Source organism: Perissodus microlepis, chromosome 4 (genome assembly GCF_051167445.1).
Source record: "Perissodus microlepis isolate ML-2025 ecotype Zambia chromosome 4, ASM5116744v1, whole genome shotgun sequence".
NCBI lineage: Eukaryota > Metazoa > Chordata > Actinopteri > Cichliformes > Cichlidae > Perissodus > Perissodus microlepis.
The window spans coordinates 14,823,777-14,846,471 of NC_140464.1; the positions used below are offsets into that span (position 1 = coordinate 14,823,777).

Here is a 22,695-nt window from a genome sequence, read left to right on the forward strand (position 1 = left end):
TTGATCAGCCTGGGCGGGCACTTAATAGCTTTAGAGCTTTGTTCAAGTTTTCTTCTGCCCATCAGTATATATGCATACATATTTATAATATTGCAAATCAATATTTCAAACTAAATTATCTATCCAATTAAACACTTTAAATTCAACTTGGATTTTAACAAAAATGGAAAATTAAAAACCTTGATATTTGAATTAATTTACTTATTTCTCTTTTTTAAATTGCAACTTGAAAATCAGTTTTTTCTAATTTGGAAATTAAAAATGCTTTTTGAAACGAGGTTTTTATTGAGAGTTAAAAAATTGTGAAATCTGTTTTAGTTTGAAGTATTTATTAATTGATTAATAATTCATTTTGAAACATTGATTTATAAATTGTGTTATGAAGTTATTAAGTAATACATTAATTTAGTAATTTTTAAATGAATAAAATATTTTTGTATTTCGTCACACTATTCATTATTTTAACACAGATGCACTTCGATGCACTTGACTCTTCTGGTCCTCCATATTGACATCATTGGTTTCTTGCTCCCGCAACACACACACGCACACACATACACACGTCTGCCCCGTGTTGTCAAATGATGTAATGTTTGTTTTTGTTGTGACTGTGCGTAAAGCAATGATGGCAGGGAGAAGGGCGTTCCTCCTGAATGAAGTATTTGAATTAGCCTTATACGATTTGCAAATGAATGTGATGCAAATGGCTTGATCATAGTTTTTACTTGCCAGAGTTTCGGTTTCTATTTGTGTAAAATAAATGTAAATAAATGTAAAAATAAATGTCTTCGAAGACGACATTTATTTTTACACTTGTCCTCGAGACTATCTATTACTCTGGATGACATTACTTTTGCGTCAAATCTTGAAGTTATGTCCGTCAATGTGAATATTAAAGAAATATGTGGGACTGCTTTAAAGGGGTTATATCCCCCCCCGGACCTGTTGTACCTCGTCAGTCTCCGGCACAAAATTAAAGGAAGGGGGATTATTTCAGAATAAAAATACTGGTACGATATCACGAATTAGACGCCCTTCCATCTAAGCATCCCTCACTAGCTCACCTGTTGCTGTATACATCCGGGTCTTCGTCACCTGCCTTCTCGAGCTGTTACAGGTAGAAGTCGTGTAAATTTTTCTGCTCCCTCCGACTGAATTGGTTACATTTTTGTTGATTGGTGCTACTCATGTTTTTGTAGAGATCACCTGCGGATTGTTTCCTCTGAAGTTTTCCCTCCACCGATTGCTGGTATGTTTTAATTCTGTGCATTTAATGATTTTACTTCGCAGTAAACAGGTGTGTTTATAGGTCGTAGCTGCAGAAACCTCCACTCTGAGAATTGGAAGACGCCGTTTGTAACTTTGATTTTTCACGGTCTTAGCTTTATTTCTGTCACAATAATCTTTTACTGTAAATGCTAATTTTACCGTGCATTCACAGCATGTGGGTGGGCGGCTGATAGCATTACAGTGGCGCCGCTACTGTTTCTCTGGCTTACATAGAGTTGGATGTCTCGAGACCACTTTTACGTGGTCTTGGTCTCGTCTTGGTGTCGACGGACTTTTGTCTTGGTCTCGGTCTTGGTCTCGACGGACTTTTGTCTTGGTTTTGTCTTGGTCTCGACAGACTTTTGTCTTGGTCTCGCTGTTTCGGTCTTGCGTTCTCAAATCGACATAGTGTTCCGGAGATTTGGAGTCAACCATCAGCGGAGCGGGGGGTGACTTACTGGGCTTAAGCCCGTGTCATTTTTTCAGAAGCATGGGGTCTTTTGGAGTGTAATTTGTTAGTTAGATGCCTGACTGACAACTGTATAAAACAAAAACAACACACGAAGCACAGAGCGCACCGTCGTAAATCCCCCCTAATTTTGGTAATGATCCGATATGGGCTCAAAATGTGGTCATAAATATTTTGTACTTGTAAAAAAGATTTGTATGTGTAAAAAAGATTTGTGTGTGCGTAAAAAAGATTTGTGTGTGCGTAAAAAAGATTTGTGTGTGCGTAAAAAAGATTTGTATGTGCGTAAAAAAGATTTGTATCTGTAAAAAAGGTTTGTGTGTGCGTAAAAAAGATTTGTATGTGTAAAAAAGATTTGTGTGCGTAAAAAGAATTTGTGTGTGGACTTAGCCCAAAAAAACCCCTGCAAGTTACAAGTACGAATTTTGACCCTATTTTTCTTCCTTTCATCTGATTGGTCAATGTCATGTCAATCAGATGAAAGGAAGAAAAATAGGGTCAAAATTCGTACTTGTAACTTGCAGGGTTTTTTTTTTCTAAGTCCACACACAAATCTTTTTTACGCACACACAAATTCTTTTTACACATACAAATCTTTTTTACGCACACACAAATCTTTTTTACACATACAAATCTTTTTTACAAGTACAAAATATTTATGACCACATTTTGAGCCCATAATCCGAGCTCAGGCACTAGGCGACTGAGCACAGCACCCATGTGAGCGAGGGGGGAGAAGCTGCTGCCTGCGAGTTTGCTGCAGACAGAGAAGAGCTTAAGTTTGACCAGGTACCAAAGCAAATCATTCGTACTGAACTAATAATGTAAATATGACGGTGTATCACAAAAGATTGATATCAAACTGATCACTTGGTTGCGTTACTTGCTCTTCGAGTGAATCAACAAATGGATAAGTAAAAAGCCGAACAGCAATGCTGATTTTTTAGAGAGTCTTAGATTACATTTCATATTTTCAGTTGTTACCCTCCACGGCTAAACAAACTCACTAAATCGGTTTCAATTGTGTACTGATGAACACAACAATGGACATAAGGAGCTTCTTTCAAAGAAAAAACTCAGGTAGATGTTATTTTATATATTATGCTTTGGATGTTGTTCAGTATATCTATGCAAAACAAGAGGAATTTGAAACCAGATATTTACATACACTTTAGGGCAGCGGTCCCCAACCCCCGGGCCTCGGACCGGTACCGGTCCGTGAGTCGTTTGGTACCGGGCCGCGAGAGTTGAGGCTCAGGTGTGAAATGTATGGTTTTCAGGGTTTTTATCGGTTTTCAGCGTTATTTTGTTATCGTTTTGATCGTTAAGTCGGTTTTCCTGGGTCTTTTCACATGTGTTATGAATAAATCTTCTTTTTTTCGGTACCGGTACTAGTTTTATTTTGTTGTATTTATCCGCGACACCTTAAAGGCCGGTCCGTGAAAATAAACCAGGCATAAACCGGTCCATGGCGCAAAAAAGGTTGGAGACCGCTGCTTTAGGGAGAAAACATAAAAACTTTTTTTTACTGTTAGACATCAATTTAGAGTAAACTTTTGTTTTAGATAAATAAATGTTGAAATATCTTTTGAATTAGTTAAATGTCAGAATAAAAAGAGGGAGCTGTCTATTTTAATCACTTTCATCAAATTTAGGAGTACATATACACTAAGTTTATTGTTAATTAATAAGAAAACTCCAGACGATTCCATTCTGAGCTGAAGAAGCTTCTGATAGGTTAGTAGAGTCCATGTGAGTAAATTGGTGGCACAGCTGTGGATGCATATAAGGCAAAACACAGAGCCTGTTTCTGTGACATGGGAAAATCAAGAGACGTCAACCAAAACACCTGGAAAAGAATTGTGGAGCTCCATAAGTGTGGCTCAGAATAAAGTTAACAAATATGTTTTTATATTTATCAATCTAAAAAAATAAACATTTAGTCTGATTTGATGTTACAATTAAAAAAGTGTTTGTGTTTTTATCTGAAGAGTACATAAATATCTGGTTTCAACTGTATATTTGATGATGTTGGTGTTTGGCTTGATTGTCAGCACAAAGAGGGAGAGAGGAACAGAGAGGGAGAGAGAGGAGCAGAGAGAGAGAGAGAGAGAGGAACAGAGAGGGAGAGAGAGGAACAGAGAGAGAGAGAGAGGAACTATAGGCATATTTATTTATTTAGGACAGTGCATGTTAATGAACGTAAATGTAAAAAAAAAAAAAAAATTACATGAATGTAAACATGCCAGATTATAGCCAAAGGCTAATTTCCATCTGTTGTCCTTAAACATAAAAAAATAGACATAATAATTCATAAAAATTCATCATTCATTCATAATAAAAACTCCATCACCAAACTTACACATACACACCATTCTGTTCCCAAATAAAACATTAAAACTATACAACTCATACATGATCACACACTTGATTTGTCCATAACCAGTTTTTAACCTTTGCCTTAAACAAATTGAGTGTAGAGCATTCTCTAATGGGTTGAGGAAGACTGTTCCACAGATGGCCACCCTTAACAGAGAGGACGTTCTGCCCAAATGCTGTCCGTCTGTGGGGTATAAACAAGTCTCCTCGGATTGTAGCTCGAGTGGTCCTGTCTGAGCTTTCTTTATGCCTAATGAACTGCTTTAGTGGTGGTGGAGCAAGGGAGTGTAAGACTTTATATATTAAACACACTCTTTTAAGTTTCACTAAGTTATTGAAGTTCAGTAATTTATGTTTTTTTAACACATGACAGTGGTGGTGGGAAGTCGGTTTTTTGTCAAGTAGTTTTAAACTTCTTTTATAAATGTTTTCAATAGTTTTAAGTGTTGTTGGACAAGCAAGTGACCAGGACGTCAAACAATAGTCCATATGAGAGATGATCATTGAGTAAAAATAAGTTTTTGCAACATTCATATTTAAATTATTACGTATATGATTAAAATTTCGATTATTAAATTTAAGTACCTGGGACACTTTATTTATGTGACTCTTGAAGGATAATGTTGGGTCTAGAATGACCCCAAGATATTTAAATTCTGGAGCTAATTCAAGCTCTACTCCATCCAGGAATATGTTTGACTGCTTCAAGTTTAAGGGGCGTTTTGAAAAATACATACAGACAGTTTTTGAGGTGTTCAACATTAGGCATGAGTCCTCCAGCCAGCTATGCATTAATGCTAAAGCAGCTGTAAGATCTTTTGCCACCTGCTGGACACTATTTGCTTGCGTATATATAACTGCATCATCCGCATACATTTGAGCAAATATATTTGGACAGACTTCAGGTAAGTTATTGATAAAAAGAGAGAACAATAAGGGCCCAAGAACAGATCCTTGAGGAACCCCTGTATCACAGTCTAAATATGGAGATTTAACCCCATCCAACACCACACACTGTTTCCTGTGTGAGAGATATGAGGCAAACCACTGAACAGAGAGAGAGGGAGAGAAAGGGAGAGAGAGAGAGAGAGAGAATGACGACAGAACAGAGATGGAACAAGAGCAGGTGAGACACACATGTTAGTCAAATGGTTGTTTACCAAAACTCATCAGAACATGTATGTACCTAGTGTTTCTTTTTAGATACCATTTGTTACTTTTCAAATTCTATATTTATTAAGTTATGCAGGTTTGTTTGCACAACAAGGCTAAATAATTATATAAACATTTCTCAATCTAAATATTGTACTTTGGTAGAATTAAAAAATAAGTGTAGTGCAGGTCTATGATGATTTTTAGTGCTACTAACATCTAGTTCTGATTCTGGTTCTGTCTTGTTTAGTGTTGTAGTCCTGTTTTGATTCCGGATCAGTTCTGGGTCTGGTTGAATTGGGGTTTAGTCCCTGTGTCTTGATACAGGCCCGACTTTGTTCTGCCTTGCTGCTTAATTAAAAAACTAGTTTAAGGTGTCCTGCATATGTATATAGAAATGTATGTGTGTATATGTATATGTATATGTATGTGTATGTGTGTGTATATATATATATATATAAGTCATTCTTTTTTGAACAAAACTCAAAACAGACCATAATAATCTTTCAATCATTTCTACCCTCACTTAATTTCCTTTCGCTGCTCAGCTCTCACAAAGTGGCTCAGTTATACTCCAATCACTCCATATTGTGGCCAATCACATGCGAGGATATAGGATAATATCATTATGTGAAAAACAGAGAGGGTGAGAGACGCGACAGTCAAGTGGAGCATCCGTCTGTCCTCTCAGTAAGTGAGTGAGACAGTAGACAGCGGTGAGGAGGGCTGTGCGAAAGCAAAAACACATAAATATGCCTGACACCCGTAAACGAAGCAGCATCTGGCTGCAGTTTAAAGACTTTTTTGGTCTCGGTCTCGGTCTTGGTCTCGTCTCGACTTGGTCTTGGTCTTGGTCTTGTCTTGGTCTCGATACCCTCTGGTCTTGGTCTTGTCTTGGTCTCGATACCCTCTGGTCTTGGTCTTGTCTTGGTCTCGGATTAGGCGGTCTTGACTACAAGTCTAGGCTTACACTTACAGAAGTGCTGCTGCTTTGCCTTTATGCTTTGTTTTCTCCCTTCTTTCGTTCGGATTTTATTCTTCCCATTTCAGTAACTGTCTGGGCAGTGATTTGATCTTGATCGTTTGATCTTTGTGCATTGCTCTGGTTTGAGATTTTAGAATAGCCTTTAAGCCGTATGTAGAGTATATGGAAGCCTGTTAATGTGTTTTTGATGTATTGAATTATTCATTTCAAGCAGTTTGAATATATAACAATTAATATTAATTTTTGAAGTGATCAACAATAACATTTCTATTTGGGTGTTTACTGGGGTTTTTTGGAGGTGTGGTCCTAAACTTCTGATTAACTGTAAAACAGCCTGTTTCAGTTTAAGCGTTGTTTTCAATAACCTTCTAAAAATGTTTTGTTTCACTCCCATTTCTTCTTTTTGCATGTTCGAGCTCCAGTTGGAACCTTGTTAAGATCCAACCATACAAAATATGATTTTTTTTTGTGCCATTTTTCAAGTGGTCTTAAACTTTTGATCAGGACTGTGTTACACCATTGGAAGTAGGCTGTAACTGTCCCTGAGACAGTTAAAATAAAGTTGGTTATTTCATGTTTCTGTGATAGATTCATGCTTAATTTAGTTCATTTATTTACAAGATAAGATGATAAAAGTGTAACATTAATTAAAAAAAAAACATGTCTAAAATATGTGATTACAAAATATGGGTTCGTTAAATATGTAAAGTGCTGTAAAGTTTGTATGAGGTAGAGTTTGTAATTGTCACATGACCAGAGTTTGGTTGAGAGCACAACCATGGCGTTGTGCATCTAGCATGGATACATGGCTACAGATGCATCTACAGCCTCAACGTTAATGTTATTCTGCATGTGGTCCAAGAGGCGCACACGGTATGGTTTCATGTATATTGTTTGTATAATGTTGCATACGTGTTCTACGCTGGTAATGAGAGGACATTTTTGTGATATCCATTATTATGCATTTTTTCTGTTCTGCTTGCACAAGACTGTTTATGGACACTGATATGAGAGACTGATAAGCTCAAAACATTTATGTTGTAAACTTTGTGTTTCTTCAGTTTTCACGGTGTCTGAAGACAATAAGAGTGAGAGAGAGAAAAATAAATTTCCGAAGACATCAGTATGATGCGTGGCCATTCTTTGTTGGACCCCTGTAGTTACATAGGCCCTCTCTCCGTTTTCTAGCTGCAGCTGCACCAGTGTTTCTGCAGTAGGGTTAACCACAGAGGCTTTTTTTTTTTTTTAGATGAATATTTTATATAAATTAATAACTTGTTTCCTTTTATCAGGGGCTGATGCAATAAAGTGGAAGTGACTGGATGCCTTAGTGGTGGGACCTTCCATGTGCCTTGATTATTTATGGACCTCTGGTTTAAACTGCACCATAGTGTGTGCAAGACAGGGATGGGGAACTCAAAATCTTGCCTTTTTGAGTCTCAGGGTTGAAGTAGCAGCTTTACTAATATTGACCTGTGACTATTTCATGGATTCAGTGCAGCTGCTGAATAGATTACCTTCAGTGTCATTAAAAACACTGATAATGTTACTTAGGACAAAAACACATCATAGTTAATCAAGGCCGTTTTAATAAGGTTAAAGTGAAACCCAGTTATGAAACAGCAAAACTGTTGGTAAATGCATATATTCTTGTATCTTTTGGAAAGTTTTGTATTAGGCGAAATTGTATATGCATTATGAAAACAATCTTGCCATGCTGTTTCATCACTCATTCAATCAATCTTGCTTCCTGCAGCCTTTCTGACCTTGTAAATAACATAAACATAGATGAATAACATAAATACATAAATACTGAAGACATGGAACAAATCTGTGTCATGTCATTTATGTTTATTCTTCAGAGAACTTCCTTTTGGAAAGTTTTTTTTTTTTAAGTTTGGTGTTTATTTATATAAATTTTTATTTTAAACATAGCTTTGGAAGTAAACCCAGACTCTTTTTGTGCTGTTTTATCAAAATTGTGTTGACATTCTGACAAAATAGTAAAGAATCTGAGTGTCTCCAAAGAGCACATTTGCTTGTCATACCTAACAGTTGCTGTTAGTTTTGTTTTGTCTTTATGTATTTGTTTACCAAAGTTATTCCTTTTTACATTTTTCCTAGCTGGGTTTTTTCCCACATTCAAACAAAACTAAATGTCAGTGTTTCTATATGTAGTCTTTCACTCACTCCTTATTTTTACATATCCACTAAGATCCTATAGTCAAACATCCAGCCACTTCTGGCACCTCTGCAATAACACTAGCTCTTCCACCTTTTTGCACTTACCCTTACTCATCCCCTGACTAGCATCTGTTTATGTTCAGATCTGGTTCCACTCACCTCCTTTTGTTCTACTTACCTTCTCTTGCTTTTTTGCTTTTTTTTTAATTTTATTTTATTTTTTTACCTTAATCAACTTTTGTTTTTAAAACTTCTACTTATTGTTGGACTTACTGAAGACATGGAACAAATCTGTGTCATGTCATTTATGTTTATTCTTTACAGAACTTTTTAAAACTTCCTTTTGGAAACTTTTTTTTTTTTAACCTTAATCAACTTTTGTTTTTAAAACTTCTGCTTATTGTTGGACTTCTCCTTTTTTGTTTTTGTTCCTGACTGTTCCCAGTCTATGCCTTCTGGCTGACTTCACCCTCTCTGAAAGAATCTTTTTTACCGCATCTTCAATAGCAGGTAAACTATTTGAACTTTTGCTCTAAACGTATTGTTTATATATCTGCTTATTCCTAGCCATTTTGTTGTTTGGTTAGAAATTACAATTTATCTTTCAGTTTTTCTTCGTGGACATGGATGATTTTGTGCGAAACAAACTGACTGAATGGGATCTACAAAAGTGGATGGATAAATTTGAAGGTAAGGTATTACTATGCATCACTGATGAGCACAGATTTTGTACAATAATAATGTGATGTTTAACTTGACAATTTGGCAAGCGAAAGGTCACTGGATTGTTTCCAGCTGGAGATTTGGTGCTGTATCAGCAAGAGCATATTGCCTAATGAAGCATTTGGAGCCACCCACTGTGGCAACAACTTGTAGCAAGAGAGTAGCCAAAGAAGCTTTTGTGAATACTGAAAAAGAATCTGTTAGTGTAGACATAAATGCTGCAACTTTGTTCTGCAGCAAAGCGGGTAATTTTCCTACTGTACTGGAGTAGTACATATGCACCAACGGCAACACATTGGTACATTTTATACAAATTTCGATAATAGTTATGATAGTTACTTTTCTGTAGCATCTTGTAGGTTGTTAAATTAACAGAGAAAAGTAAAATATAAATTAATAAAAGAAAACACAAATGACATGCCTTCAATTCAAACAGCCAATGTATTAAATTACCCCTGTGAGGGCAAATTACACTTTAACAGCTGTGTCAATAACTAAACTCTCCTTCATCATAAGCATATGTGTAGTAATTTTAAAATGATTTGCACTTCTGCATTACTAAGATTTAAATTTTTAATTACAGATGAAGAAATTACACAGGAAAGTTTATATGAACTTAATGATGAACTCATTGATAAGTTGATTCCAAAAGTTGGACCAAGATTAACGTTCAAGCAGAAATTAAAGCAGTTAAAGGTAATTGTACTTGTGTTGTGTTTATTATGCTGCTCTTTTTTTTGCTTGTTTTCTCTTTTTTTTCTCTTAATAGGTGATCAGTGAGATTTTTGTTTTTCTTTTTAAGTACCCTTTCGCACTGTCCCTCTTCCATTCTGTTTTTCTTTTCTTTCATCTTTCTTTCTGCCTTTCCTATCCCCCAGCCATGTCTGTCCCATCTGTAACAACTGAAAATAAAATAAATAATAATAACAAATGTTGATCAAATGGACCAATACGGCAAAGCTGTGATGATCCACTTTGTTACATCCTGTGAGGCTGTGGGAGTGTGTGGGCGTGGTGTTGTCTTCTCCCTCTCCTCCTCCTTCTTTCTTGCCCCTCCCCTTAAAGTAAATCCGTTGGGTATCTTTGTTGGCCTTCAGACAACAATTCTGACAGCTAAAGAACCAAACGGGACAGACACAGAAATAAATAAATTAATTAATTAAAAAAGGTAATTGTACTGCATGTAATTAGTATTTCTAAAGTTGTCTGTGAAGGTTCTCAGTCAGTTTATTTCTAAAGTTATTTTGCATATTGTTATATTTGGTCTGATAAATCTCAATTTCTGTGAATTTAAATTAGAATTGGATTGGTATATGCAAACACACATTAACACAAAACTATTTACCTGGAATTTCTTGTTCTTACTAGGAAGAACAAAACATAAATCAGGAAACAGTCAATTTGTCTGTTCAAGTAAGTTAAATACAATTTCATTTAAATGGCCAAGATCAATAATAGCAATTACAGTGTTTCAGTTACTTTGCACTATTAACAGGAGCAAAAAGAAGCACCTGATATAGATCAGGTAAGATTTATATATAATTAAATTCCTATATTTGATTACTTAATTTTTCATGCATTAAATATGTACATTGATCCCCAGGTTTTGGCATCCACAAGTGATAAAGGTAAGATGTATGCCATCTTATATATTACAAGTATTAGCAGTATTTTCAAGACAACAGTGTTTTCACTTGGACAGAATAATACCAGTCAGTTTGAGTATTAAATTTCACTCCTGAGCAAATCCCATTTAAAATTATTTATTTGTACATTTTTATTTTTATTTTATTTTATTTTTATTCAATTAGGAAAGAGAAGGTTTGAACATCCAGACGAGTCCAGCAAGTTGCAACCACGAGCTAAACGACAACGTAGCGCCCAACCAAGACCATACTTGGGTATTTCTCTATAAACAATGCCATTTAACAAAAATGGCATTTTTTTTTCAAATTATTTTTTTCATTGGTTTATTGGTGTAAAAGTATGTTAATAAAATTGAATTTTTAAGAGGCAACGGCTCGCATGCCACATATACCATAATTAAATATTTAATGTTTTTGCCAAGTTCCCATATTATGAGCATGATACATAATGTTCAAACATTTTTCCTCTTTGTATTACATTTTGTATTGACTAACACTGGAGCGGAGGAGCCTGACTTAGCTGGGCTTACTACAAGACACCATGAGCTCAGAACCAGTCATCTTGAAGGGGGCTGGAGTGTTCAAAACCGGAGTTACTCTTGCTGAGACTGGCAGGAGCTGAACTACTCCAGTAGCTTAGTGAGATGTGGTTGGCAGGGCCGAGTTACTCATATTTCCCCAGTTCCAGCCCATGGGTTGGTTAATGGGTCCTGACTGTCATTTGAACTAATCTCCTGGCCTCTCTCTCTCTGGTGTACCTCTTCAGGTGATTAGTGAAGGCTATGAGTCTTTGCCTAGCAGTTTATAAGGCCTTGGGCATGGGTAGCTTGCTGTACTTTTTAAGCATCCCTTTCTTCATCACACCTTTCTGCAGCTCTAATAATTGGCTAACTTCCCTCTGTGCTGCCTTGACCTTGGCATGCACTTCTTCTAGTAGACTGTCAGAGGATACGTCTTATACTCTTGGTAATCAACCATGGAGGATCCAGGTTTTCAGCGTAGCCACAATCTTTTCTTTAAGCTCAGCTGCTCTCGTACTCAATCCCTTGAATACACCTGTTGTTCTTGGAGCTCTGTGAGATCTGGTGATCATAAAATCCCCTCTGACCTGACGTGACCTGTCCCACCATTACCATAGCATTTGCGTTATACAGCATCAGTCTTGAGTTGTGGTAGCAGTTACTTCTCTTGGTTGCTGGAACAATGAGATACTTGTTGTTTTATAATTAGTCTAGATGCTAGATGTACAGCTATTGTTTGGTTAGCATATCTTAGTTGCACTGCAATGTAGCATGTGACAATTAAAAGCCACAGTTTAGAGATTAGGTGGCATATCATCAAAGTAGCCATTCATTTTACCGGAATCCTTGAATTTCTCCCGAATTATGTCCTTTCATCTATTTTCTTACCATGGTAATTTCACCTTTCTCCATCCCTTCCTCGCTCTTTTGTGGACTTCTGTCCCTCCTGTACTTCTCCATTGCTGATGCTAGTAACATCAGCCTCCTGTGAGTGTGAGAGCTTGTTACTTGTTGGTGTCGGTGTTGTTGTTGGTACCACTGTTGATGGTGCAGCTGCTAACGTGTCAGTTACCTTGACATATTTTGTTGCATTTATTGTAAGTGGATTTTTTTTTTCTTTTTCTCTCTTAGCTTTTCAGGTTCATCTTTTCACCACTTCTTCCACAATAAACTCTGTTCTACAAGGTGTGTGAGTGCACAGCAAAGGTGGAGAGGGCCTGGTTGTGTTAAGCAATTTGATTGGGTAAAACAGTGTCAGTTAATGATAGCAGTTAATTAATGAATAGGCAGCTGTCAGTGTTTGTGTGGATGGTCCACAGCAGCCATTGGTCTAAAAGCACATTGGCAAAACAGGCAAATGTCTGGTATGCCAGATTACCAGTCAAGCCCTGGTGGGTACTGAAGGTGAAGGGATCAGGTTTGGGGAGGAATCCTGTCACTCATGGTTTTGAGCTTGTGGGGCTCGAGAATCAGCTGGCAGTTACTGATAGGCCAAGTGGAATGTAGATCTGGCAGTAGCTGAACGAAAAACTCAGAACTGCCAGTGCAGAGGAGAGTCCAGCTATTAGATGAACCTTTTGAGTCAGGAATGAAAATGCAGCATTCGTAGTTATCACAAAACACTGTACCATCATTTTATGCTGTCAGAGATATTTGAGGTTGCATGGGAGTTTTCCAAACCAATCTATTTGGGGTTTTTGGAATTCGAGAAGGTATTTTATCCTGTGAGAAAAGAATGGAGTGGCCACTCAGGGAAGCACTTTTGCTTCGAGTAAAATATGTCTTTGGGTCCTGTTCACAAGTGAGAGTGGAGTGAGAAATTAGTGATATGGTGAGATGGTCATTCAGAAAGGACTCAGAGAAAGGATCATTGGGATGGTTTCACTGGTTTATTGCTCCTGCTAAATAATTATTTACTTCTTTGCTTACAGAAGCAATCGTTCTGTCTGATGTAAAAAACATAATGAAATTCGTCCATGCCAGACTACACGAAAAGGACAAGCTCAGTGCTTTCCTGAAGTGAGTATTAAGTTTCCATATTCTTTGTTGTGTCTGTATAGCCATGTTAGAAAGCCATGTTTGTTTGTTTGTTTGCCAGCAAGTGATTCTAGAATCATAAATAATCATGGTAACATGGACATTCATTCCTTATTTAATTCGTAAGACTCAAGACCTCCATTGTTTGGGAGCACATGAGCTGTCTTTCATTGTTGGGGGATGTTCATTACAAGTAGGGATGGGTACCGGTATCATGGCACCGGTTCTGACATAAACGGTAGTAACCAGACCGAAAAGCAGCGCACATTTCGGTGCTTTATTTCGGTGCTTTATTTCGGTGCTTTTTTTTCCTGAGCTGTGATACACTTTAGATTCTAGCCAATCGTTTTACGTTTCCGAGGATAGTAGGCGGGTCCAGGTACGTACGTTCTTTTAGAGCAGAGCTACAGATTAAAAATGCCCAAGGCGAAGCGGTCAAAAGTCTGGCTGTACTTCACAGCAAAGTATGCAAACTCAGCAGCCTGCAACAAGTGCTTTAAGCTGATACTGTGATACTGTCAAAGGAGGTAACACCTCAAATCCGATGAAATACCTGGCAACGCATAGCGTTTTTTTTAAAAGCCGAGAAATGCGCCGTATTTGATAGCTTGCTGCGAGACCTCACACCGTGCACATCTACTGCGGGTGGGTTGCCTGTTATCGGTCCTGGAATTAGCAACATCCCCCAAAAACCCAAAGAGGAGAGTCCTGGCCCCTAGCCCTGCCAGTGTAGCAGAAATGATGACGGATGATGATGGCAGCAGCAGCCGTTCTTCTCTGCGTGAGTAGCTTAATGTTGTTCGTGTGTAATTTACGTTGAGTACGCTAACCACGTTATTACATTAATGCATGTAAGGTGAACTAGCAAACATCATCATAGCTACATGTGGCTGTCTTCTTGTTTGATGGCAGATACTCCCTTCACCCTGGCCAAAAAGGCTAAAATGACCAAAGAAAAAGTGGAAAACAGCTGAACATGAGAGGTTTTTGGACAAAGTTTGTGTTTTTTCCATTGTTTAAGCACTGCTTCCAGCCAAGAGTGATACCATATATGCCCCATAGCTGCAGAAAAGGCTAACATTGTTATCTTTTTACAAAAAAACAGCTGAACATGAGAGGTTTTTGAACCAATTTTGTGTTCTCCATTCTTTAAGCACCGGTTTGAGCACCGTTTAAGCACCGGCACCGTTTCAAAAGTACCGGTTTGGCACCGGTATCGGATAAAACCTAAACGATACCCATCCCTAATTACAAGAAATATTAGTTTTCTTTTTGCTGAGCCTACATGAACCTACATTTTGTGCTAGTATTCACCAATGTATTTCTTGACTGGTGAAGTATTTTTACTATTACTTACTTTATTAGTTACTTTAAAGTTGTATTGCTGACAGACAGGTTAAAACAGAAAATGAATTCTTCCAATGCTTTTAGTGTGGATCACAATTAGTCTCACTTGGATTCGATTTACTTCTGCCAGATTTTTATTCTTGTGAATTTCTGGTAAGTCTGTATAGTACAGCTACTTTTATTTGCTATTTCTGGTATCCACAAATTTGAGGTAAAAATTTAACTCTTCCTCTCATTTAACAGGAAAAAAATTAGTGATTTGGAGACAGACAGAAGGGAGCTGGTTGGTGTCTTTGGTAAAACTGGGGCTGGAAAGAGTTCTCTGATAAATGCCATCATTGAAGAGAAGAACCTTTTGCCTTCTGGAAGTGTCAGCGCATGCACCTCAGTCATGATCAAAGTGGAGGCTAACATGCAAGGCTCTAACTATGAGGCAGACATTGAGTTCATCACACCAGAGGTAAAATTAGTTTTAGCTGCAGAAATATAATATCTTATTTTTCTGGGTTTAGGCCCTTTTAATAAAACTGAAAAGCATTTTTGTTTTTAAGGAGTGGAAAGATGAGTTGTGGTCATCTCATCAATTTCTTGGGGATAATGAAGACTGTGAAATGGATGTTGATAATGACTATCATGACATCAGTGAAAAGTTTTCAGCGCTCTATGGAGAAGAATGGAAAGGAAAGTCTTTTGAAGATCTCATGGATGGAAAATATTTTAGAGAAATTCCAGAATTTCCCCAAAGTAGGAGGAAGATTTTGACATGTGAATCAGTAAGACATCACCGCTCTATTATTAAACAAGAAGTGTGATGTGTTAAAATTATAAATAAATTTGCTGTTATTAAGTATAGTATTTGGTTTCAGTAATTTAGGAACTGTGCAACCTACAGTAAGAGGTGTATGAGACAATTGTCCACTAACAAAAAAAATAATCTGTTCTATTTTGTTATATTATCTGCCATTTTCAGACATATTTTCTTTTTAGCCCTGTGACAGACAGGCAACCATATGCCATATGGTCTCCATATGGCAACTGAACAGGTTGCACCCCCCCTTGAGACCCTAAATATAGAAAGTTGAAGAGAATGAATGGATGGATCAGTCATTTTAAACACTGTTTATATTTGAAAAGTTGGTTCAAAATTCAAGTAGTGTGTGTGTGTGTGTGTGTGTGTGTGTGTGTGTGTGTGTGTGTGTGTGTGTGTCATTTTAGGAAAAGTCATCAAATTTCAAGATTTTACTGCTGTTAAATGTGACTTTTGATCTGAACAGTATCTAAGGGTTAAATTACACCATTTAACAGTTTGATTCTTGGGTGATTTCACTATGTGCAACACAGTGATTTATTACTGTTACTGAAGGTTACTCACCATACCAACTAGATTTTAAATCTTAATATAAAATGAGTAGGGTGGACATTAGGTAAGGCTGCACTTTTTGCAGCGAACTCCTATAGAAAACTATTCCACATGGATATAAAACAGGTCTGCTGATCACATTTAAATCTAAAATTAATGACTCATGCAAACTTTTACTGAGACCAGTTAATTGCTTTTTTGTCATCTTTTATGGCACTGTAGTTCTTTAAAGCAATCTGTAACACACTTGCAGTGTAGGATTGAAGTTAAACTGTCTTGCATTGCTTTATTTTTGTTATTTATTGCAGGCTGATGAACTCTCTGCAGAATGTGTCAAATACACAAGAAGTGATTCAAAACAAGGAGAAGGTAATGAAGGAAAAAAGTGGTTTTGGCCACTGGTGAAGTGTGTGACTGTCAGGTTGCCAAACAATCCTTTTCTCCAGCATGTCACACTTGTGGACCTTCCTGGAAATGGCGACCGTAACAAGAGCAGAGATCAGATGTGGAAAGGGGTAATTCACATTTACTGCTCTTTGCTTTATTCTGTGCAAACAGTAATGTCATCTTTTGATGAAGCAGCATGTTATTCTCCTTGCAGATAGTTGGAGATTGTTCTACTGTGTGGATTGTGACTGAAATTAATCGTGCAACATCAGAGAAAGAGGCCTGGGAGATCCTGGACAGTGTCAGTAGTCTGATTGGAAATGGTGGCGAATGTCAGCAAATTCATTTTATTTGCACCAAGTCTGATCTTCTTGATGACTCAGATGATCTGTAAGTAAATTTCCCATGCTGATCAACCGCAGGGTGTTTCCATAGAAGATCAACCCAGGCTAGACAAAGAGTGAAGCAAAGGATTTGGCTTTATTAATGCAGAACATTTAGGTCAAAAGGAGTCTCAGACGCTGAGACAATTTTATAAAGTTTACTAAATAAGGTGCACTGAGTAATGAAAAGAGAATTGCGTGGTCAGAAGGAAATTGAGTTATTTGAGAGTGACACAGGCAAGGCAGCTTTATGTATGGGTACAAAATCTATGAGATTATAGGAAACTTCCGAACAAATCATAATCCATCTAGATCATGTCTCCAAAAGTTGAATCTGTTCATCTGGATGTAGCGTTTTGTGGGAGAAATATTTCATCACTTATCCAAGTGACTTCTTGACTACTTCAATATTCATATGGACAATGACAAAATCCCTCTTTCCAGAGAGATCTGCCATCCATGACCTTCCATCTATTCACAGCTCCTCAACCCCTCATGAACTTGTTTCTCATTATAATGTCAACCTTCATAACCTTCGTAACATATTTGCTCCACTTAAACATCGAACTGTCTCATTTTCCCATTCAGCACCATGGTTTACCCCCAACCTGCGTCATCTTAAAGCTAAAGGACGCCAACTCGAACGTCTATTCAAGAAAACTGGACTTGCTATACATAAAGAAATGTATAATGATCATGTTTTGTTCTATAAGGACTGCATTGTTTCAGCCAAATCCACATACTACTTTGGTTTAATCAGTTCTAATGAAGGTAACTCCAGGTCTCTCTTTTCATTGTTCAGTAAAATTACAAAAACTCCAGACATATTCTCCTCCCATATGTATTCTGCTGACTCTCTTTTTTCACCCGTAAAATCTCAGATATTCACCGTCAACTTAACTCTGCAGGAGCTTCGAACTCTGAAGTAGACTTCCTGTTTCCCCCACTGTCTTCCTGTCACTTATTTTCCATTATCACAAACATTCTTGATTTGTATCACTTTTTTCTTAAATATCCATTACAGTCTTAAGGAAGGTACCTCATTAGTCTGTTGGTGGGTTATTGCCATTGAGACAAGTATATTTCTGTGTGTGTGTGTGTGTGTGTGTGTGTGTGTGTTACCCCCCTTTTTTTTAGTTCGTCAGCTGATTTCCATGATCTACAAACTGAAAGAAATGTGCAAGCCAAGGATGCAATAAAGATAGAATTCAACAAGCAAAGCAAGATTAAGGTGAATTTTATAGTCTGACAGAAAGTCTAATGCAAAGACTCTCCACATTTGCATTAAATTGAAATCACATTTTTCCCTAGAAACACTTCACTGATGACTCTTTCAAAGTGTTCACAGTGAGCTCCAAAGAGTTCCTAAAAGAAAACTACTTAAGTCCAGAAGATACTGGTAGGTGAAGTCTCCTTTATGTAAACATAACATGCATAGCTAGAATGCTAATGTTTTTTCAGTTTGCTTTGATTGAAAGAAGAATTGTTTAATTTTAATTAAACTATGTATGTATGTCCTTGAAACAGAAATAACCAAACTTCAGAGATTTTTGCAAGATCTCAATGACTGTCACTCAGAGACAGTAAACTATGTGAATGGAGCTCACGGGATTCTGTCTTTGATTCAAGGCGCCAACTCCAGAGGAGTGGTAAGGTCAAGTAAAAGATACAAAATAAAATTCTCTTAAATGTTTGGATTTCTCATATGTATTTGTGTTTCTTTTATTGGTTTTTGTTACTAATTTATGAGTTATTATTCGTGTAGTTTTGCTGTTCTATTTTGCTTCTTAGGTCCGTATTACAGGAGAGTGACTTTTTAAACCAACTGAATTTCATTAAGAAACAACAACAAGTAGTTTTTATGGTTTTACTAATAAAAATATTTTTCAGGATAGTAAAAAAGGTGAGGTGTGTGAAGAACTTGAGATAAACATGAGCCTCCAACTTGATAATGTCAGAAAAGAAATGGAAGACGCCTATACAGCTTTTAAAAAATGTCTTGATGATGGTGTTAAAAAATCCAAATGTTCATATGGAGAAAAACTCAAGAACTTCTTGTATGATGTATGTAGTTTAATCATAGTTAAAATACATACAGATTTTACATGACAATGTAAAATGCAATAATTCTGAGTTTTCTTTTGTGTTTCAGGGAAAGAATGGTGGTGCTTTTTACAATTTACTGAAGTGTGTCGTTGAGAATGGCGGCATCTACAAACCAAAAAAAGGGAAACCAATAAACCTTAATATGAAGTTGGCTTCCTGTCTGATTGACAGCATTGGTGCAGAATTCAGAAAGACCTTCCCGTAATAAAAACATGTTCTAAACAGTCACATAATATCATTCAAGATATGTAATTCATAACATATAAACTTGCCAGTTAAGCCATTATGATCTACAATGTTTACATGTTTTAGAAATGAAGTAACTTGTGGAGCATTCAATGGAGTCATCAAGACATTTTCACTTGACATTGATTCTCTGATTGAAAAGTACCAAAATGCTGAACTGCAACTCAGATTTCTCAAGAGAGAGGTAAGAAGTGAAACTTTACTGTCTATCAATGGACTGATGGTAAAGTTCATCCTTATTTCATGTTTTTCTCTCAGGAAGAAAATATTAAGGCAAGACTGAGCAGAGTCATCCAGAAACAGAAGAAAAATGTCTACAGCAGTCTGACAGAGACAATTGAGAACATTATGGAAGAAGGCTATTGCGGTAAGAAATAAAATCAGAGATTCACAACTTGGCAGTAAAACAGATAATTTTTTTTAGAATTATTTGGCATAAAAAGTCTGAAGAGTTTTCTGTCTTTTTGTAGAGGCTTTAGCATTTACAGGAGAAGACACGCTGTACAACATGAGGGAGACTATTGAGAACCACGTGCACTCAAAGAAGGACATGTTTGAGCAGGCAAAAAACACCATGTTGGAGAAGTTGCATGATTTGATGGTTTGTCATGTTTTATAAAGAATTATGATGAACATATTTTCTCATAACTCACCTGAAGCCTTTTTCTGTATTTAACTGGATTAGACTTATACAAAAATGGTTGTTTCCATTCATATTTTTCATCCAGTCTGAGAACCTTCTAAATACAACTTTAACACAATATCCTAGTCTTTGGTAAGTGATGAAAAACTTTAAATTTTTAAATTAGGTATACGTCTTGGAGACTCTGGAGAAAACTATGAAGGAATCTATTGGACTTTCATTCAAAGCTGGAGAGTGCTTACTCCCAGGTAAACAGGACAGTTTTCTGTAATTACATTGGTTCAAATTGTTTCCCTTCCCTCTTTATCTTTGCAGTCTTGCAGGGGTGTCTATATATTTATCTTTAAAAAAATAAATGAATAAATCACTGATTACTCATTCACACATATGTGTGTCACTCTGGGGGGGAAACAATTCAAAAAATGTTTTGTTTTTCAGATGTTTCAACAGAGCTTGAGATGGTGAAGAAATATTATGATCAACTTGTAGGCACTCCAGATGATGAAATATCACTAACTCTGTAAATCCTAATGTTATCAACTGAATTAAATTGATGTTTTTAATTTAAAAAATGTCAATGTTTTTTGTCTTTAAAAATGTTAAAAAAGTACATATGCTGATCATCTTAGAGGCTGCAATTAGTCCATTTTAGGGACTCGTGTAGTGTGAGGATTGTTAAAAGCAATATTAAGATGTAAATAATTCATATCTTCCATTTGTCATTGTTCAGTAGTTAAGTAAAACTATTTATGCATTTTGACTGATTTTGACTGATACTGTTTAAAAAGCTTGAGAATATATTTCTTATAGTCCTATAATATAGTCCTTAATCTGCTTACCCTGTGTTACAGTTTTTCATATTAAATCATTACATGACATTATAGAGTTGTGTAATGTTTAGATTATTTCTTGTATTCTTCCTCTCATTTAGTCATGTTGTCTTGTTGGTTTACAGCTTAATTTCTCCCTTGGTGTTCCTTAGTTCTGTGTTAAGAAAAATGTATTTCCTCTTTGGTTCTTGACTTTTTTTTTTTTTTTAAGTTTTAGGATCCAAACTTACTAAACAATCCTGCTCCATAACAAAACAAACATACAAAAACCCATTGCATTACAGTTTTTGGAAATATGAAATCACTATAACATTGTATACATGTGTATTTAAACATCTTTACATTGACAGAAATTGGAGTTTCTACGGTTTGACCCATCTGTGATAGAAGTGAGCTGTATGTGGTCTATGATGAAAAATGTGTTTTACATCCTGTGAGGCCTTAAGTCGTGTTATCGTTTGGTGGGCCTGTTTTTATTTCCTTTTTGTTCAGGCCATCATTAGTGGCTCCTCCCATCCATTATGAGAAAAGGAGTTCACCTGTTTGGGAACCTATGTAAGGTGATATACTTTTAAGATGGCGGCCACCCTCCCCCTCCTCTAAGAAGGCTGAGGCTTTTCTGGCACCCAATTTATTTATTTATTTATTTATTTTCTTGCTGTTGGTTTTTTTTTTTTTTTTCGCTTTTGTGGCTTTTCCGTTTTTTTCTAGTTTCAGTCACTTGTAGGTAGGTTATAGGTAAGCACACAGTTGGTGCTTTTTTGCTTTACCACTGTGCTTAATAAATGAATATGGTAAAATTGTTTGTGTGGAATTCCCTTCTTTGTTGTCTAAGGAGCTTGGAAAGACTACTGCAATTCCCTTTACCTGGGCTTCCAATCTGTCCTTCTACATAAACTACAACTTGTCCAAAATGCAGCGGTACACCTTTTAACTGGTACTAGAAGATTTGATTCTTTTACCTTGATCCTAGCTGACCTACATTGGCTGCCCATCAAATATCAGATTAATTTTAAGATTTTATTGCTTACATTCAAAATCGTAAATAATATTGCGCCATGCTATTTAACTCAACTTCTCCGCCTGTATACTCCTATAGAGCACTTCGATCATCGAGTCAAATGCTCTTGGTGCAACCTTGGTCCCAGCTGAAAACCAGAGGTGATCGTGCCTTTGAATAGATTCCGACGTGTGAATAATAAATGGCAATCTTTTAAAACACGATTGAAAGGTTATTTATTTGATCTGGCATTTTCGATTAGTTAGTGATTTATCGGATGTACACTTTGTGCTTTTGTTACATTTGTGTGTAATTTTAACCTATTGTGTTACTGTTTTTTTCCAGTTGATATTTCTGTGTTGATTTTACCTAACTTTTACACCAGGAGTGAAATATTTCTTTTAACATAGTACTCCCAGGTTAATTAGTGCTTTTTTTTTTTTTTTTGTCTGGCAATGTATTTGTACTCTACTATCGTACTCACATATAATTAATTTTATTTCATATTTAACTATTGAGAAGCACTTTGGTGTACCTCTGGTCTTTAAATGTGCTATATAAATAAAGTATTGATTGATATGGTCAAATGGTGGAGAGTCCCAGATTTAAGCCCCATGGGAGTGTCCCCCCCCCCAACAGGGACAATGGACCCCCTAATGATCCTCTACGTAATCACAAGAGACAGGTGTGAAAACAGGTGTGGATCACAATCAACCAAGGTTTCAGGTGAACTTATTGGCTGTATCCCAATTCAGGGTCTGCAGCCTTAAAGGCCGCATTTTAAGGCCGATTACGTCACAGCGACGCGATGAAGGCTGTCCCAATTCGAAGTCTGCTCGAAATGCGGCCCTCAAATGCGTCCTTCATTTCCCTGAATTTTAAGGACGTGGCGGTGTAGACTTCGTGGCCCAACATATCCCAGAATGCATAGCGCAGCGGTGGGTGTGGATAATTTTGCCGAAAAAAAACGGCGGATGAGGGGCGCCCGAAGAGTAACATAGTAACATAAGTAAATAGTAAGTACTGAA

General features: G+C 36.7%; 1 protein-coding gene across 2 annotated transcripts; it reads left to right on the forward strand.

Moving 5' to 3' along the window:
* The first annotated feature begins 1,076 nt into the window (after positions 1 to 1,076).
* LOC146388588 (nuclear GTPase SLIP-GC-like) lies at positions 1,077 to 21,848 on the forward strand. 2 transcript variants are annotated; one of them, XM_084925983.1, is made up of 23 exons: positions 1,077 to 1,249; positions 8,884 to 8,948; positions 9,047 to 9,128; positions 9,745 to 9,857; positions 10,530 to 10,574; positions 10,657 to 10,686; positions 10,765 to 10,789; positions 10,973 to 11,062; positions 13,260 to 13,347; positions 14,956 to 15,172; positions 15,264 to 15,485; positions 16,381 to 16,587; positions 16,674 to 16,849; positions 17,980 to 18,073; positions 18,154 to 18,241; positions 18,370 to 18,491; positions 18,733 to 18,906; positions 18,995 to 19,149; positions 19,261 to 19,378; positions 19,453 to 19,561; positions 19,665 to 19,795; positions 20,004 to 20,085; positions 20,276 to 21,848. In XM_084925983.1, the coding sequence occupies exons 3-23, from the start codon at positions 9,062 to 9,064 to the stop codon at positions 20,359 to 20,361; spliced, it is 2,439 nt and encodes an 812-aa protein (XP_084782109.1). In that variant the 5' UTR covers positions 1,077 to 1,249; positions 8,884 to 8,948; positions 9,047 to 9,061; the 3' UTR covers positions 20,362 to 21,848. The 2 variants fall into 2 exon arrangements, with proteins under 2 accessions (XP_084782109.1, XP_084782111.1); XM_084925985.1 differs by lacking the exon at positions 18,733 to 18,906 and having other exon boundaries at positions 1,078 to 1,249.
* Positions 21,849 to 22,695: the final 847 nt, after the last annotated feature.